Here is a 19451-nt window from a genome sequence, read left to right as displayed (position 1 = left end):
ATTAAGTGCATTATTTCATATTTAATATATGAAGTTTTCGTTTAGTTTAAAAATAATATATTTATTTTTACTGGTGCGTAATTACGCAGTGCCTAGAGGTGTCTTGGGCCAAAATGTATGTGATATTTTTACCCAAATCCAATATTTATTTATGATTTTACTATTAAACATGACAAACTAGACTTAAACGTAGCCTACTCGTTAATGTTAGTAGTTAGTAGTTCATAGTTAAAGTTAGTAGTTCATTTGTTGCATTGTTATTGTCTTCTTGTTTAGGTTTACTGTATGCAGTTATATTTTGTGTGTAATTTACCCATGTTTTCATTAAGTATTTTTTTCATAATGTTGTTCATTTAATAAATATGCACACTTTGAATAGTAGGGTGCAATACATACATTACTGGCATAGGGGTCAGACTTGCGTGTATAGAAAAGTGTCCAGACTCTTACTCCAATCACATACCCAAGCCACGCTACTTTCAAATAACATCTGCTCTTAGATTTTGACAACAATAGTTTTGCATATAATGTTTTCATGCAGTTTCTGCCCGGGGGGGGGGTCTATACCTGTAGGGTGTACTATCCTGCTGCTGCCAACGCCTAACTCAGGACGCTGGGGGCTAAAAAAACAGAGGGAGGGTAGCGAGGGAGTCACTATACAATAGCCACCGCAAAATATAAAATGAGCGTATTTTTTCAACTTCTAACTGGGTGTTTTCAATATTTAGCCTACTATTACTTGTGGACTTGGTATATTAAATAAGCAAACATCGCGCCCTGAGAAATATATATCATTTGAATTACAACTTTGAGATTTCAAGATTTTAAATAAAAACTGCAGGGACATGACAACCCATCAAATACCACTGCACTCAGGGGAACCACGCGCGAGGCACGCGCCACGGAGACCAGATGGCTGTCTGTTACCCAGTCTTCACCCCCGCCCCTCAACCTCCATCCATCGACCCCACCCCCCAACAGCCCCCCCTGCACCACACCAGCACCCTGAACAGCCCACATCCCGTTCCACCATGAATCTACCCATCCCTCATCCATAAGTACGCACACGCACACGCGCACAAACACAAACACACACACACAAACACTCACACACACACACACACACACACACACACACACACACACACACACACACACACGGAGCGTGTACTCGAGCTATTTGTCTTTATACTCAACACGCACGACACATGATCTCCACGCAGTTTTGGCGTGGCTGCCCCATGTGCATACTTTTAAGTCCATGTTGTGAGTATCCAACTGAAGCAAACCATCCTCACCCCCCTGTTTGGAAGCTATGTGCTTCAATTGTCTACTTCAGCTTGACTCTTAGATATTTCAGCGTCCAAGCCATCATAAAATGCAATGTTTATCCATATTATATGCTGATGACGACACACAAGACTCAATCTGTTGATGGAGATGAAAGATGCTTGTCTGGAAAAGCAGATAGCACTGGAGGTCTGTCAACACCTCTTTGTTTAGAGATTCCTTATACAAGGTTCCTTTTGAACGAGAATTACGTTGAAAGTAAACTAGCCCGATCGGAAAAACGCACATATTTAAAAGCAGGAGTTATATTTTACTAATACACAATTGTATTTCGTGTAAGCAGTCATGTGAAGACAAACTGTATAAAATGGGGTTTTGTTTTCAAAGACATTTATCAAAACTCTGCAGTCAACTTTTCAAGAATATTTTTTCTATTCTTTTATACATTTTTGAATAATTTTCCACTCTGCAGTACTCATGCAGTTTGATTTCTATTACAGTATTATGTTTTACTACCGTATACCTGGACTTTGGGCGACTTTTCTAACTGTAAATGTGATTATGTATATGACTGTAGTGTTTCTGAAACTTGAAATTGAAACAAATAAAATCTACATAGATATGTGAAGGTTAGCATCGTGTTGACATGATTTTGTTGTGCTGCTCTAACAAAGAAAAGCGTTGTCCTGAAATTGAGAGGCACACTTGCTGCACGCGCCCCTCACTGCCCTGCTGGGATGGAGGGATGATTGGGGTCCGGAGATGGGGGGAGGTCACCTCTCCTCCGTTTTGGTCTTTCGGTTAGAGTCCTCTTTTGTCTTTTCAAGTAAATTCGGCGTCGGTAACCCATCTGTGCAGGCTGGATAACAGGGAGCCTTTGTCTGTAAATGTTCCGACACTTCATAGGAATTAAGAGTCACATGCGGGCTTTGGGATGGGGGAGAAACAGAGAGCGCGGCACCACCTGACTTTTGCAGTAGCGTTGATGTAAGCTGAGAGAAAACGGCCGGCTTCGGTGTTTTTTCTGAGTCTCAAACAATAGCGACCACCTTTTTCCTCTCTATACCTCCTATAAACAATTTGGATCCCCCAATCTTACCGTCAACAGAGTCAACAGTTTCATTTAGACTATCAAACGTTAAGAGACACTGTTGATATGACGCACACATCGACTGTATTATCTATTATTATTCTCTATGTGTAATGAAAACAATATTGAGACTTGGTGGAAATCTGATCTAACACACGTCGGTCTGCACTGCTGTTGTGGAAAGATAGTGAGAAAATATCCAAATGATATCGTAATAAACGAAATCTTGCTAGGTGCACTTGTTCTCTTTGTTTGACTGACTGGTTTTGTTATAGCACCAAGTAGCTTTTAGAAACTGCACTGTATCACACTTAGACTTGAGCTTTGCAGACAATCTTTAGCTATTTTTATTTATTTTATTCATGATTATTTCCAATGTTATGTGCAAATTCAAATTTACCTGTAGGTGCGAAACTGGGAATTTTTTGTTCTTGATCCTTATTAGAGTCTTTTAATATTAATATTCTAGTATTTTGTGTAATATCTGGACAGAGGAGAGCCTGTGCAGATCTGCTGTGGCAGGAAGCTTTGGAAAGCAGTCAGACAGCCTCAATTGATCCTCAATATGAACTAAATACTGAAGTTCAGCTGCAGTTTTTGAACCAATAGCAGCACTTCAGAGGTCTGATTCACCTGCAAAATGTCACTGAAAGAGACAGAAAATGGCTTACTACAAATGGTGCAAATGCAGGAAGGGTGGGGGACATGCCACATATCTGTGCCCAGGGGCCCATTGTCTCATAATAATGACTACTTCAGTGGAGTTCTTCCTTAACAACAAATATGATTTTACTTGCAGCTTCCATGCGTCCTCCTATCTGACAGCATGAAAAAAAAGACTCATCCAATTTGGAGTAGAAATACATACTGTGTTTTTGCAAATTGAGATATGTATTTCCATTTTTTTTTAAGATCAGCAAAGCAGCATAGACTTATTCATTCAAATGACAATAAACGTAAACTTACAGTGCATTTGGAAGTTATTCACACCCCTTCACTTTTACCACATTTTGTTATGTTACAGCCTTATTCCAAAATTGATTAAATTCCTGTTTTTCTCATGAATCTACACATAATACCCCATAGTGACAAAGCGAAAAAGGTTTTTTATAAAAGTTTTGCAAATTTATTAAAAATAAAAAAACTACTGTACATATGTATTCACACCCTTTACTCAGTACTTTGTTGAGGCCTTGGCAACGATTACAGCCTCCAGTCTTCTTGGGTATGAAGCTACAAGCTTGGCACACCTGTATTTGGGGTATTTCTCCCATTCTTCTCTGCAGATCCTCTCAAGCTCTGTCAGGATGGGGAGTGATGCCTGAGAGGTGCCTGGTTTCCTACAGACGTGACGCTTGGCATTCAAACTTGGTTTCATCAGACCAGAGAATCTTGTTTCTCATGGTCTGAGAGTCCTTTTGGTGCCTTCTGGCAAACTCCAAGTGGGCTGTCATGTGCTTTTTACTGAGGAGAGGCTTCCACCTGGCCTCTATACCATAAAGGCCTGATTGGTGGAGTGCTGCAGAGATGGTTGTCCTTCTGGAAGGTCCTCCCATCTCAACAGAGGAACACTGGAGCTCTGTCAGAGTGGCCATTGGGTTCTTGGTCACTTCCCTGACCAAGGCCCTTCTCCCCTGATTGCTCAGTTTGGCTGGGCAGCCAGCTCTAGGAAGAGTCCTGGTGGTTCTAAACTTCTTTCTTTTACGAATGATGGAGACCGGTGCTCTTCAGGACTTTCAATGCTGCAGACATTTTTTTGTACCCTTCCCCAGATCTGTGCCTCAATACAATCCTCTCTCAGAGGTCTACAGACAATTCCTCTGACTTCATGGCTTGGTTTCTGCTCTGACATGCACTGTCAACAGTGGGACCTCATATAGACAGGTGTGTGCCTTTCCAAATCATGTCCAATCAATTGAATTTACTACAGGTGGATTCATATCAAGTTGTAGAAACATCTCAAGGATGATCAATGCAAACAGGATGCACCTAAGCTCAATTTTGAGTGTCATAGCAAAGCGTGTGAATACTTATGTACATACGATATTTCAGTTTTTCATTTTTAATAAATGTGCAAGAATTTCTAAAAAAAACTATTTCACTTTGTCATTATGGGGTATTGTGTGTAGATTGATGAGGGGGGAAAAAGGAATTTAATCCATTTTGGAATAAGGCTGTAACATAACAAAATGTGAGGGAAGTGAAGGGGTGTGAATACTTTTTGGATGCACTGTAAATTACTCTTTGCTGGACATTGTGGCATCACACCTTTTATGACACCTGTTAACACTGATCAGAATCAAACATCATGTGGTGCCTTAATGGGAAAATCAATACTTGCAAATACCCACTGAGAAATCAAATCTGTGATTTCAAATTGCACATTCATAAAGTTAGTAAACAAAACATAATGTACCAAATCAAAGTAGTAGAGGCCAACATATTGCAACATTTCACTACTAATATGGGTCAAGCTCCTATAACACTGGATTCAACCACAGTGCAACTCCATAGCATTGTTCTTCAGACCTTCCCAAGCTCTTTATTGCTAACGTCTTTAAAACCCAACATCTGATCTGTGGGATTTCTGTTAGAAGTTTCAATCCCATGCTAACTCTGATTATATTGTTTTTTCAAACTTTAGAAAGCTCCTCCAAAACCACAGAAAACATTATACAACTGTGTAAAATCAACCCTATCACCACAGAACAATGTCAATTGGAACACAGATACATTCAGTGCAACATGTTTATGTATCCATTGTTAACATTGTTAAAAAAGATCTCACTCTCTACAATATCAACAAATGGCCTCTGCTGTAAGGTTAATTTTTGGGGAAATATTGTTGATACAGAAAAATGAAGTGGTATAGGGTTAGTTAACTATACAAATTCAGTCAGCTTGGGTTTCCAAATGTTGACTGATTCTGTATATAACAATTGATTTGGCAACTTTCAATCTGGCCATTGAAAGAACCACAGTACAGAAACAGCCCTGCTCAGAGTAACAATGACATCCTAATGATACTCTTACTATTCTCATATTCCTAACCCTCCTGTTGTCCTCCTGGGTCAAATTGACCCCATCTCTTTTGACTATTCCTTCTTTCCTTCCTTCCTCCCTCTTTCTTTAATTTTTCCTTTGTTCTTCCCCTCCTTCCCTCTTTCTTTGCTCCCTCCTCCTTCCATCCTTCCATCCTTCCTTCCTTCTTTCCTTCTCTCCTTACTTCCTTCCTCTTTTCCTCCCTCCCTCCCTCCTTACTCCTTTCTTTCCTTCCTTACTTCCTTCCTTCCTGCTTTCCTTCCTCCCTCCCTCCTTACTCTTTTCCTTCCTTCCTTCTTCCTTCCTTCCTTCCGTCCTTCCTTCCTCCCTCATTACTCCTTTCTTTCCTTCCTTCCTCCCTTCCTTCTCTCCTTACTTCCTTTCCTTCCTTCCTTCCTTCCTTCCTTCCTTCCTTCCTTCCTTCCTTCCTTCCTTCCTTCCTTCCTCCTCCCTTCCTTCCTTCCTTCCTTCCTTCCTTCCTCCCTCCTTCCTTCCTTCCTTCCTTCTTCCTTTCCTCCCTCCCTCCCTCCTTACTCCTTTCCTTCCTTCCTTCTTTCCTCCCTTCCTCATCCCTTCCTCCTGTCCTTCCTTGACCGGAGGACAACAGGAGGGTTAAATACAGTTGATCATACCATTTTACTTGATAGACTGATGGACTGGGTTGACCAAGGTGAAACCGCTTTAAACGCTTTAGAGTATGCAAAGACGCTGTTGATAACTTTAGTTCTTACTCAGCTCTGATGTCACGTGGGGTCCCAGTTGATCATATAATTTTACTTGATAAACTCATGGAGTGGTTAAATGCTTTAGATTATGCAAAGACGCTGTTGACAACGCTCATGTCCCAATTGCTACATGCATCCAATTCAAAACCCTGACACTTGCTTAAAAAACAGTATCTAAAACAGCCCCTGTCTGCCTGAACATCCTCATCCAGGTCTACACCATTGAAAGGCAGCTGGTACCACCACAACAGGGCCCTAAGTTGCTAGCTAGACTCTTCTCTTCAGTAATTCCCCAGTGGTGAAACAAATTGCCAAACTCCATCTCATTAGCAAAGTCTCTCTCAATCTTTAAGAAAAGACAAAAGACCCAGCTCTTTGACAAACACCTCCACATTTGATGGGCTGAAAAAAAATCTGCTACTATTCATTGCCTCTGTGCACTGCTTGTTGGCATCTACATCCAATCAGACTTAGACTTAGATTTATAGCACTTACTCGTGTTGTTCTCTCTTGACTAGATCATTGCTTGTGTTGTATCAACTTCCCTAAATGAAACTGTAAATTGTAATTGTAAATCTCCAGTCCTGGCTGAGTTACACCAGCTCCCTAATTGTTTCAGAATCCAATTTTGGATTATATTTTGAAATCACTACAAGGCTACAGCTGAGTCAGGGCCACATTTTAAAAAGCTTTTTAAAATCCACTTGTACAGTATAGTTTTTTTATAGCCTCTATATAATTTATACTGCAATTGTTTTATGTTTTTATATAACACTTTATTTCTCTATGTTTGACCACTTCATGAAATTCCTCCTATATTATATGGTTTTGGTATTGTAGTTACTGTGAAGCAGCTTGTAACCCTGTAGAAAGAGCCTAAAAGGTTTACTTATTTACTTACTTACTAAAACACTTGTTTAAAGGAAATATTGTGGTTACAAAGAATAAAATGCACACAATAATTGCAGGTCTGTGACAGGAAACACTCGTCTCCTGCATCAAAGTTCAACCTAACCTCTATACCCCCATTTTCTACATAAAGGGCACAATACTTTCTACATTGGTACTGAATGTGACATTGGATGTAGGCTAAATGAGGTGCAGATTTGCCATATGAACACAGTTTGCAGGGATAAAATTGACAGTGTGCTCCTTTATGACAGACAGGTAACACAGGTGATGTACTGATAAAGCCAAACTAGGATAACCTTTTTTTATATTTTTTATATATATACTGTATATATATATATTTATTTTTTCTTAGTATATTTTTACTTTTGGACAAGAGCAAACTGAACAATATGGATCTCAGTTTTTTTTTAAATTCTGTATTACACGACCATTTTCTAGTGTTTTCATGCACAATTTTAGTCCTCTTTCCACCACTTTTTAGACAGAAAACGTGTTTTCTTAATGAATAGTTTTACCTTCTCACACCTTCTCTGTTTTTGGCAGTGCATTTTGGCAGTGTATCCTGAACTGTTATGTCATATGTGCTTGTCTTCTCAGTGGCAATGACACATTACATTACATATGACAACTTGTTGGAAAAAAACAAAAACAAAGCTAAGAGTTGGCTTTTGTTTAAGTACTTCTTATCTTATATTATCTTATATGTTTTTCTTTCTTTCCGCCATATTTCTGTCTGTTCTGAATTATGAGATGCCTTTAAAAACATCCCTCTTCACAACACCTTCACCCTTTCAACTCTGTTTACCATGGCGCTTTGCAGTTTACTACTAACTCTGCTGTCTGTAGCCATTATTTTGCTTTGTATAAAAAGGTTGCCCCCCAGTTTTTGCTTCACTCAGACTTACACACTGATGCAGACGACTAAGAAACACTTTTTCTGCTTCTTTGATCCTTGATAGCCTGGTATTAGTGATATATGGTGCTCCCTCTGAGTGGAACATGCTTCAGTCAGACAGAAAGCTTAAAGGCCCCCTCTCTCTCTCTTTTTTTGCAGGCTTTCAAATCCATTATATTTCCATTTGAGACAAGCTATCCATGTTTCTAAACTACTTACGTGCTTGGAATATTTTAATGTGCTCCACGGTTTCAACTGGATTGTATTTCCCATTTGATGTATCTTCTAACACATTTTAATCTGTTGCATGTCTGTTTGCTTTCATTTTTTCAATCTTACTTCATCATTTTGATCTTACGTGTTTAGTGACAGTTGATTATTCTCTTGATATTTCATCTAATTCTTCATAAGTCTCTGTTCATGCTTTGTAACCTCTATGAAGTTTTTGTCCAAAAATGAATTTAACTTCCATAACAACAAAATACAAATGAGTTCACATTTTATCAAGTCCCTATACATGTTGATAATTACCAGAGTTTTTGTTCAATGTAATCGTTTTTCCTGTTCATTCTGGCCACAAAGAGATCTCTTTTTAAACAATGTGAATGTAAGTGACGGGGAACAAAATCCACAGACAGCCAAAACTAATATGCCTCAGCATTTTCCAAGTTAGACTTTTTCCCTATTTGTGTTACTATCCTTCTACCACTGGGACCACAAAGAGGTAAACAGACTATGAATAGAAGATGTCAACTTGACAAAATATTGCTGAATCCTCACAATAGCTTCAGCTGAAATTAGGGATGTATATTTTTACAAGAGGAAGACTGAGGATTTTGTCCTCCATCTCTTACAATGGGGTGGTATATTCATCGCCATTGTGGAGAGCAAGAACTATTTCAGTGTTAGTATTGTTTTGAGACTTATAAATATCCACCTGTAGTTTACAGCAAATATGATTTTGCAGTTGAATTTACTTTATTACTGACCATTTTCCAAATAAAACCATATGTTTTCATATGACTTTCCTTCCCATAGATAGCCACTAGTTTCAGTTCATGCCCCGCAATTTGAAAGTCAATTTGGAGAGCTTAAATATAAACAGATAATATTTCCTCACCATTATTGGTTTATTCAACAATTCTCCAACATACACGATTTGTGAATTGTCTATCTAAAAACACTGCATTTATCAGAAAACTGTGAATTGTAATGTGAAAGGAGATTGATTTGAATTAGTTTTTTTGCATTTAAAAAGTTGGGATTGAAGTCTGATGGACCTTTGAATACACCAACACTGCCCTCAACTACATTACCACAGAACAATTCAATATCACTTTGCACTGAAATAAAGATTAAGATACCGGTCTGAGGTGGGTGTCAGGTCTCTACAATTTGTCTTTTAATTCAGGGATGAAAAACCAATGTTGTTTATAAAGTGTATACTCTCTCCTTGGGTGTGCTCTGCACCTGATGAGGAGCTGATCTGTGCCGGAAAGGTTGCAGTTTCTCTAAATGTAATGAAGTTTTTGGGTTTTTTTTTAATTAAACGGAACATTCTCAAAAATTCAGGATACAAGCCACCTATATCACAGAAAAAAATAATGAAATGTTATAGTGATGTTATTTACTGTGAAATGTAAAATATTTGGATGACTTTAAGCCTCTTAATGGCAGGATAGGCTTAATTATTTTTAAAGAAAAGTGTTTGTTTGGGCTTTGTCGATTTTTTCATTGTACTTAACCCTACCCTGCCACCCCCCACCCTCATCTCAGTGTGTGTTCCATCACACACAACCAGTCCAACTTCTTCCCACCAATTTGGCGGCAAAAGAGAGGCGCCTCTCATCCAGCAACAATAGAGCAGCTGCTCATCAGCATCAATAGGCTCAGGATGACCTGTGGCTTCCTGCGTTTGCGCGCCTTTTTTATTTCTCTCATATCCCTGAGATTCCTCTCGTCACGATGTGTGGGATTAATGACACATTTGAGATCCATAGACCACAACAAAAAGATCAAACAATAAATCTTCTATTTCAGTTCGTTTATTTAAAAAAGCTCATCGATGACAAAACATTTCAAGTGTCACAAAACATATTTTTTCTTACATGCCGTCAATGAATGTATGATCCTATTTAACACATAGTGTTTACGGACTATTCTTTTGCACAGACCAAAATACTTTTAAGTCCATCGTGCAAACCTCGAACAAAATAACCCTTGGGGTTTTACAAAAGTGTTGTCTACAACCCGTATCTTTGAAACCCCAAAGAGGATTGCATTTAAAAAAGCTCATAAACTGTACAGTTTCTTTGAGATCTGTGCTCGTGTGCCTTCTGGCATTAAACGCAAAATGAGCTAAATGCTTATTAAAGTCATTATACAGCAACTCCAATATTTCTTCATCTTAATCGCTAAGGTTGGGGATATATGAATACAAACAGCATAAATAACATCACAAAATAAATAACACATAAGATAAATGTCCATCTAATCTACCAAGGTCTCCACATGGTAGCGCTGACAGCCTGCGGGCCTGGCTGCGCTCTGCTGAGAGCCACTGAGCTGCTGCTGCTGCGGGACTCGCTCTCCAGTCTTGAGCTGAAGCTGGATCTTAGGCTATGGAGTCGCTGCTGGAACTGAGGGATGGTTTTGGAGGTCTGGGCGCAGCAGTTCAGACAAGTTGGGGTGACCGTCGCGGTCATGGACCGCTGAACGAAGTCATTCACCCGCTGGCACGCGTCTTGATCCAAGCTTGTTTTGGGAAGCAGAGCGGAGACGCGCTGGAGGCAGGCTTTGTAGCCTTCCCTGTAACTGTCTGCAGAGTCTGGAAAAAGAGAAGATATTTGATTAGAGGTTTGAATCTCACGCTTAACCTTAAATATGAACGGAAGAGTTTATGGAATGCACATGGCAGTTTAAGAGATGATACTCACTTTTAACTGGGCTGGTGGGAAGGTCTCTGAGGAACCGGACGGTCATTTCCAGAATATCAGCTTTCTCCAGCTTGGAGTAGCGTGCGTTGTCTTTGCCAACCAGAGGCAGAATCAAGCTCTTCAAATGACTGAGACTGTCATTAATACGAGCACGTCTTCTCTTTTCCAGCAAGGGTTTCAGCGTCTAGAGGAAATTGCGGAAAAAAAACGTTATTCGGCTGCACTTAAAAGTCAAATCAGAAAACATTTCCAGTGATAAGAAGGTCTGTGTAGTTTTCTCTTTTTCTTACCTTTCTTAGCTCGTTGGCTTGTTTTCTCTGGGCCACGGTGGACCTGGCAGGGAGAGGCTGGTTGGCCTCAGTAGTGATGCTGGGACTCATTTTCTGCTTGTAGTGTTTTTTGAGGGGAGGTACTTGCTCTTGGAGCGACTAAGCTGAAGTGTGCTGCAGAGATGGAGAGCCTCCTATTTATGTGGATCCGGCGCGTCAGAGGGGAGGGAACACAAGCCACAGTGCTGGGGGTTTGAAGCAGGGGGGCGATGCCTTTGGGAAATGAGTGGAGCTCCTGTCTGGGCCATCTGGTCAAGTTTGCCCCCTCCGTGTACCGCTGGTATGCAGAGTTTGGTGATGATGTTGCGCTTTGTTGCATTTACATTTTGTAACGCTTTAACGTTCACCCAAGATCTAATTACACATACAAACCATCTAACAATGTTGTTTTTCATTAATAGACAGGGTATACCAGGCAGCATTTCGTGTCGTTTTCTACACTAAAGATTGCTTATTTTTTCGTCTGCCTTTGTTGTAAACTGATATTCATAGAGTTTGCTTATTCTTCCCTCTAATTCCCTGATAAGGAACGGCCAAATCAGTAAAAGATATAGCTTTTTTGATGACAAAACAGAAAGTTGTAGTTATAAATAAATAATTAAAAAGTTGGATTGTTATAATGAAAATATCGTAATAAATGAATGAATTCCATGTATTAATAATGCCTATGGCCCGCTTGTCTAACGCCACAACAAAAGAAACACAGAACCAGACGAGTGTTTCTGAGGTGACAGAACTAATCTATTCCTAAAATTAATAAACCAGATACCCAAGCCACGCTATGTATGGATTAACATCTGCTTGTGGACCCTCAGCAGCTTGTTTCCAATACCAACAACACGGTGTTTACCTGGAGCAGAGGGGGAGGAGACTGGATGACATGGACAACCTGGAACCCACGCAGTGCTGAGCAGAGAGCTGCGTGTATATGTGCGTACAGAGACATGTAAAGCACAGCTTCAACAACGGAGGGGTGATGGGCTACGAGTATTATGATCCAGTATAAAAGACTTGAGCCTTTCGAAGTTCCAGTCCCACAAAAATCCCACAAATCACTGGGATATACCAATATAAATCTAATGAAGATGATTTAATAACAGTTTTCATTTCAGTATAACAACATAGTGTCAATCTCTGCTGTTCAACATTAAGCTAAACTGTGCAGTGAGCTGCCAGTAGGATTCACGCGTTCGGCACGCGCCACAACCGTGCAGCAGATGGGGAGCTCCCCTCCCCTCTCATCCTCTGTCTCTACATACACCCCTCCCCCCTCCTCTGTCTCCCACTGCTGCTCCCATCAGCATCCCGGCTCCTGTTCTCGTGTCCCCTCACCATCGATGTGTTTCAACGTTGTGTCTGTTTTGGAGGGAGGGAGGCTTGGGCCACAGCGCATAAAAACAATAAAAATAGTTATAAAGCTATATCATGTTAATACAAGACACCATTAGGAAGTCTTAACATTTATAGTAAAAGTTCACAGGAAAAACACACATCAAATTAAACAAAATCTATTTAAAATTGTTAAAATGATTATGGTAACATCATTTCCTACGAGAAATGTTGAAGACTGTTCACTTATAGATCGTTTTGTGTTGAATATTACTTGACATTTACATTTCAGATATGGAACATGTTTTACGCACAGCATTTACGCACCAAATTGTTTATCAAAGTTCATCTATTGAATGTAAATGTAATTTACATCTGGAAACATTCCGCTCAAAAAGCTCATATCATTAAGAGGACGCTGTTCTTCGGCTGCAAGCTGTCCTGCTGTAGCTTGAGGGTTTTCAACCCTTCTTTTTTCAAACATTATAGATGCACCGTTTTGCACGCGTCCTGCCCCAAGGGGCCCCAAATAACTGCCATTAAGTCCAGTATGGGAACGAGCCCTTCGAAGTAAGCACAAAAAAAGAAGTCAGAGGAGCTTCGGTTAGGACCCTTTTTGTCCCGGTTTTAGCGTGGGTATCCATCTGTGCAAGCTGAGAGCACAGTGATCTTTTGTTGGAGGATGTACTGTACAGAAAAGTGGAATTACGAAGAGTTTTTCGGCAACTCTGTGGGACAGGGATATGATTAGCATCTTTATTTTCTACCAGTTAAACTGTAGGTCATCTAATTCATTGCGTGGCTATTTACGCATAATTCAGGGAGTAAAGAGAAAGCCTAACTGGAATATTGCAGCTTTATTTCATGTGCACCGTAAGGGGACAATTAATTATCCAAATGAAACAATGTGAAACAGGCTTATAGCCACACTTGTATTTTCCAATCAGTTATATTACAATTAAATCAGATTAATAAAAATGGCAAAATGTTTTATTACATATTATTATTTATCCTTTAGAATTATTACAAGTAGGGCTGCAAAACATCATCAACAATGTTAGTAGGACAAGAGATTAATATAAATCAAAAGATGATTCAGTATCTAATGTTTTCAGGGAAAACATTTTAAACTTCAATCGTTGAGTTTGAGAATAAAAGTCTATTAGAGTACTTGGTTTATAAACGGCATGAGACTGACACGAGCCAAAGCATTCAGACAGATGGGGCCGTCGCGGGTTAATTGAGGCGTGAAACCAAAAGCATCGACGGACTCTGCGCAGTGCTGAAGGTGATCTTCAGTCTCCACCACGGCTACATGGAGGCTTCCAGACTTGTTTTCCAGCCAAATCGCGGCTGCATCTGAAAGGAAGTTTGGCATCCCAAGCCAAAATCTATGCTCACATTATCTGCATGATGCTGTGACACATGTCTGGAGAACAATAAAACATTAAGGCAACCATGTCCAACTTTAAAGTTGCCCTATGTGTTTCTTTCTTTCATCCAAAAAATATTAGAATAAAACGCTCATGTGTTAATTAAAATGTAGACTCAAAATCAACAGGGCTCAAATAATTACTCAATGAGTGTCACAATTCTCCAGAAAAGTCAATATGATTTCAAAACGTGTATGTGCTGTATGTTGTATGTTATGTGCCTGATTTCTCAAGTCAGCTCCATTTTCTTGTTACTACAAAGTGTATAAGTTTGTTTAAACAAGTTACTCAACATATTAGGTCTTTTTATCCAGTTATCCCACAACCAGGTTTTACATGGAACTATCTCGTACTGAAACACAAAAGCTAAATTATTTTCATGTCAACTTATAGTAAGAAATCTCACAAGTCTGTGCATCCTCTGAGCCTTGTTGCTCGGTCATTTACTTCAAATTAAATACAGATAAGTAAGAGGACATGCTGTATTTTAACATCTGAAACATATTTAAAAAACTTATCAAAGAAAAATGTATGCTTATACTAAGCACACAAGCTGAACATATTGTGATAGGCATTACAAGAACATAAATTACACATTTTGTGATGCTTTTGATTGGTGCTGATTCAGAGAGACTGATAACCAAGGGAGCACAATGGTGTTTTATAGAAATAATCATACTGAGATGGATGATTGGAAGCCAGTTTGACATTATAATGCCAAAATAAATAAAGATAACTCATTAGGATACTGTGTAGAAATGCAGAGCTCCTGAATGAATCTTAAAGGCATTGTTTGTCAGACGTCCCGAAACCATGAAGTCTACAGTGGACACTTATTTTCCAGGCTCTCATGGTGAGTTGTACCTGATCAGTAATGCCATCATGGTTGGGGTCATTATAGCCTTCATCAGGGTTTACAGATAAAGACCAGGAAGATAGAAGATTTATTGACCTTCTTTGGAATTTTCCATAGACTGATGCGTTCACATGATCCATCTCACGCAGTGGGACTTTCCCACACAACTATGGACTAACTGATGATACTCATTGTTCATGTGACACTTTATTTATCCTTGGAATTGTGGCTGGAGACACTTTCTCTCATAAGAGGATTGGATGCAGTCATTTAAGTTTCTGGCTTTCTGAACCTATGAGCTCATAATCATTAGCTTTTGGTTGCACATAAAGCTAAATTCAGACTGTTGGTAGGATCACAAATACTCCTTTGCTATAAGTGGATGAAAACACTACAGTCTCCTCTCAGAATGAATCGCTCTCCACTCTCAGTTTTTCATGTCCTGTGCAAGTGACAGCATGATAAAAAGCAGTGTTGCTATTGTAGCAGTACAGGGAAGTGGGGATACTTGATTAGATGGGTTGTATTTCAACCAAAGAAGTGAGCTTAACTGTTCTAGCTCAAATTCAATAGCCTGCCCCCACTACACTGACTCCTCAACAACCTGAGGCTTGCCAGACTCAACCGCTTTCTCTTGGCTCTCTAAATCTCTTTGGCACATCTGGTACTTCATGTGCATTCAGTCCCATACACAATTTGAAGCTAAGTTAAAACCATTTCCAACATGGTTGAGTGGAGGTTATGTTTGTTTTTAACACAAGGAATAATACATCAGAGAGCATTCAAGTAAATAATTTTTTAATTACTTTAACATTTCTGTCCAAATGAAAATTGAGGTTTGGATTCAGCTAGGGTTCATTAGGGGATTGAGTTTGTTCAGTACAATGATGACCATGAGATATGGCTGAAAGCTTAGGTAAAGGCAAGGTAAGTGCAAACTCAACGTTAAAACTGTTTCTATGGTCAAGAATAATGTTTAAGGTCAACTTTTCCAGCATGTTCGCATAGTCTCAATCGCTGCATGGTCTCTTTTTATTCTGACTAATTACTATAGTCCAACCAATATATCAGTCAACTGATAATACCAGCTGATATTGGCCTATCTAGGTATCAGTGTATAAGTTGTTCGATGTGCGCCACCTTTAAAAAAAAAAAAAAGAAAAAGTTATATAGGCAGCATTTTATGTGTATTTGATCCTTTTTCTTACTTCAAGTTTAATATATAATTTTTTTTGTTCTGTGTTTTTAGTTATAGTTGCATATAATTAATAAATTCCCAGTGAAGTTTACTGTTCCAGAGCAGTGATGTCATTTTATACAATAAATCTTATTGTTAAGCTGTAAAATATCATGCCTCCATTACATATCTTTGTCGCAAGTGTTTTATAACCATATTTAAGGGATCAGTGCAAAGAAATGTGTATTTATGTATATATTCTGTAAATATAAGATTATCTGCTGATAAATCGATATTGGCAGATTATCATATCAGAACTATTTAACTCTGTGATATCGATATTGGCATTGGCCCCACAAATTCAGTATCCGTTAGGCCCTACTAGTAAAATTACAGGTCATAAAATAACATTGACTGTAATCTACTTTGATCTAGTGAAAAGCCTTCCTGAGAGGAACCTGAGCAAAATTTCAGGAATGGCTTCTGTCCTCTCCGCCATTAACACAACAGATAGAAAGGTCAGTGTCAACATCCAGGTCATGGTAGATACAAGGGGATGTCATTTAAACAGTCTCTAAGATATTGTAAATTTAGGCACTGCTTTCTTTAGCTACTTCTGAGGCTTCCATGATGAGCCCTCTTCTGTGCCCTCTCATCTCAGATCAAGAGGAGTCAGCTGTGGATGACTGGTTGACGTTTTTGCTCCATGTGTTGGTGCTTTGTAAGGTGATCGCTGTCCATGGTGCTGAAGAGTCAGGGGGTGTTTGACAGGTGAATCTGTTTGTGGTGCTTCAGTCTGGCTCTGAAGTCACCAATTCAGGTCTGACAGTACAGGTTTTGTTTGTCCTTGTGTAGTTGTAGTTATCTTAATTGTTCTCTACCACTAAAAGAGGCTGCATAACAAAGATGGCAGCGAATTGGTGTTTTCTGATATGCATAAGGGCATATTACTTAAAATATGCATGAGATGTTATTAAATGGAGAAAAGGTTTTCCAAGTGTTTGACTTCTGCCTGAGAGGAACTATGCCCTGCTCCAATGAATTACTCCTGCAACACAAACATACCAGCTGTATTATCAGTCCCCATCATGAAGAGGGACATTGGTCAAGATGAGTTTCAATGGAAAACATTCAAAAAAGATCTATCATCAAGAGTTTTTGCTGAGTAATTCAGTTATAGTTATCATGAGTGATATGCAATGAGTGCAACAAAGAAGCTCAGAGCCCTGGAGTGCATAAATAACAATTTTGGTAAAAAAAAAAAAAAAAAAACAAAAAAACAGAAAATAGATATAATATAAAGTATACTCCACTATGTTGCTGTTATTATGTTAAGAACAGCTCTGGACCAGATATATAAAACTAAGAATGACATCATGAATGTATTAGTGTACCAACAAGAGATTCTCTTTGTGTGGCTTCAAGATACAGTAGGCTAGATGTATTATTTGTACATTACCAGTTAAAAGTACTGTTTTTTGTTTTTGTTTTACATTTTTAAAGATACAAAATGTTACCATATAAATACAAATGTCAAATGCACTATAGCGTTGTTTTTGTTTGTTCGTTTTGCAATAGCACTGATGCGACATTGTATCACTGCCCCCTCTGGGGAGGCAAAATGAAGACCTATCAAAATGTGCCGAGGAGCTTCCCACGCCTGAAACAACGCCATTTTCATAAAGCATCTGCTGCACCAGCCAGGAAATGCAAACTTTTTTTCTACTTTGCACGACTCGTTTGACGTCACTGACAGCATCAGCATCCTCACAGCCAGGTCACGTGCTAAATGCCGTAACCATCACCATCAGGCAACCGTGGTAGAGACAAGCAGACTCCCTTATTCATTGTTATGTAGGCTTTTCGATTTGAGTTCTTAAAATACCTTAATATAAACCATGTAGACTCGAGAGGTCTTGTAATGATGTCAAACTATTTCAGCTGCCTCTTATTTTGTTTAACTTACCGTGTTTGGTTATCGGTACCTATTTATTGTACTTCATAATTACTGTATTATATATTGTGTTTTATGTAATGTTATGGTTATTTGTTTACTGTAGTTCAACAGATAGATACTGGCTACTGGCTAAATCTGGTGCAATCACCTTTATATTTCTCGCGAATGATTAATGTCCATGCACACTGTCCTTACTAAACATCCTTTAAACACCGCCATGGTTTCCCCTCTGGGTATTATTTTCGTTTTAGTTTTCAGTTACATGGCTGTAAGAGAAAAATCATACTGAAGCCAGAACTGAAATGGATCCAAATCGAGCATTATGAACATCCATGTAGCCTACACTTGGTTAAAGACAGACTAAAGACTGACATACACATATTGTATGAAAAAACACAAAAAAGGGTAAATGAAAGACATAAAATAATAATAATAATTGTTATTATTATAATAATAAACATGTATGAGTGACTAGAGAGCTTTTGGGAATGTCTTGCCAACATTCACGGTGCTTTAATTACTTTAAAGACGCGTTGCAATTGATTGCGTCTATTGTCACTCCACATTGAGAAGAAAGTCTACTACAGTCAAAAGCATCGAGTCTGGCGTCGTCCTTCGTGGCAGAGGCTGAGAAACATTTTAGTTGATTGTACATAAATTAGAAGGATGGCTCAGACGGGATTTGAATATCCAAAGAAGCCTCACCAAGCCAAAAGCCAAGCTGTATGTAGGCCACCACACATCTGATGGCGCACATTTGTTGTGCTCTTCAAAGTTGACAAAGGTAAACTTATAGCGTCGCATAGGCTGCTCCACCAATAGCTGTCGTTTTCTGCTCAGACAGACTCTTCATTCATACACGTCAATGTGAGCTCCACAAGAAGCCAGCAGGATAATACATCTATCAGAACATTAATAATAAAAAAAAGGCACACAACCCTGAACTTAAAATACATTTCTGTTGATTTCTTTATCTTTTTGTAAATGGACTATGCAGGGCTTAAAACTGCCCTAGCTATTGGCAAGGTATCAGACGCGCTGGACAGTCGGCTTGTTGGCGGGGTTTTTTGAATATTGGATAGAAATCCAATCCGTCCATTGTGCTGCCATATCAGGGGCACGAGAACAGCACGAGCCGGGTGAACAAAGGCAGCAGATGGCTTTCCTGCTCCGATGAATTATATTGAAGTTACAGAGACACTGGGACTATTAAGAGTTGTCCGAGGGGAAATTGAGCATGGGGGGGGGGGGGGGGGGGGGGGGTATATCAAGCTCCTATAGACTGAATACCTAATAGATTATAGAAGGAAAATATGATCAAAGTTGATTATTGGTCATATCACAATCACCTGAGTGTTACTTTGTGATGTATGTCTGACAATGATCTTCAGATCTCTATCAAAACGTTACTCCGTTAAATTAAACTGGCTGGGAAAGATCACCAAAGTGTCCGGATCTTTCATCAAACCTATGCCTTCTG

At 39.2% G+C, this 19451-nt stretch overlaps 1 protein-coding gene across 1 annotated transcript; it reads right to left on the bottom strand.

Annotated features, from left to right (window-relative positions):
• Positions 1-10449: 10449 nt before the first annotated feature.
• LOC133988225 (transcription factor HES-2-like) lies at positions 10450-11270 on the bottom strand. The gene is made up of 3 exons (XM_062427797.1): positions 11181-11270; positions 10891-11074; positions 10450-10781 (listed from the first exon to the last, which is right to left on the bottom strand). Exons 1-3 carry the CDS (start codon positions 11268-11270, stop codon positions 10450-10452), a joined length of 606 nt encoding a protein of 201 aa, XP_062283781.1.
• Between the last annotated feature and the right edge of the window lie 8181 nt (positions 11271-19451).

This window comes from Scomber scombrus, chromosome 10 (genome assembly GCF_963691925.1).
Source record: "Scomber scombrus chromosome 10, fScoSco1.1, whole genome shotgun sequence".
NCBI lineage: Eukaryota > Metazoa > Chordata > Actinopteri > Scombriformes > Scombridae > Scomber > Scomber scombrus.
Note: the sequence above shows the minus strand (reverse complement) of the source record. Positions and strands in the feature narration are given on the sequence as shown.

Excerpts from the sequence above, each read along its gene's own strand:
- LOC133988225 (XM_062427797.1), bottom strand. The coding sequence starts at position 11,270 with ATGAGTCCCAGCATCACTACTGAGGCCAACCAGCCTCTCCCTGCCAGG. Across the intron at positions 11,075-11,180 it reads AAGCCAACGAGCTAAGAAAG|ACGCTGAAACCCTTGCTGGA; the intron begins GTAAGAAAAAGA and ends AATTTCCTCTAG. Across the intron at positions 10,782-10,890 it reads TCCCACCAGCCCAGTTAAAA|ACTCTGCAGACAGTTACAGG; the intron begins GTGAGTATCATC and ends CTCTTTTTCCAG.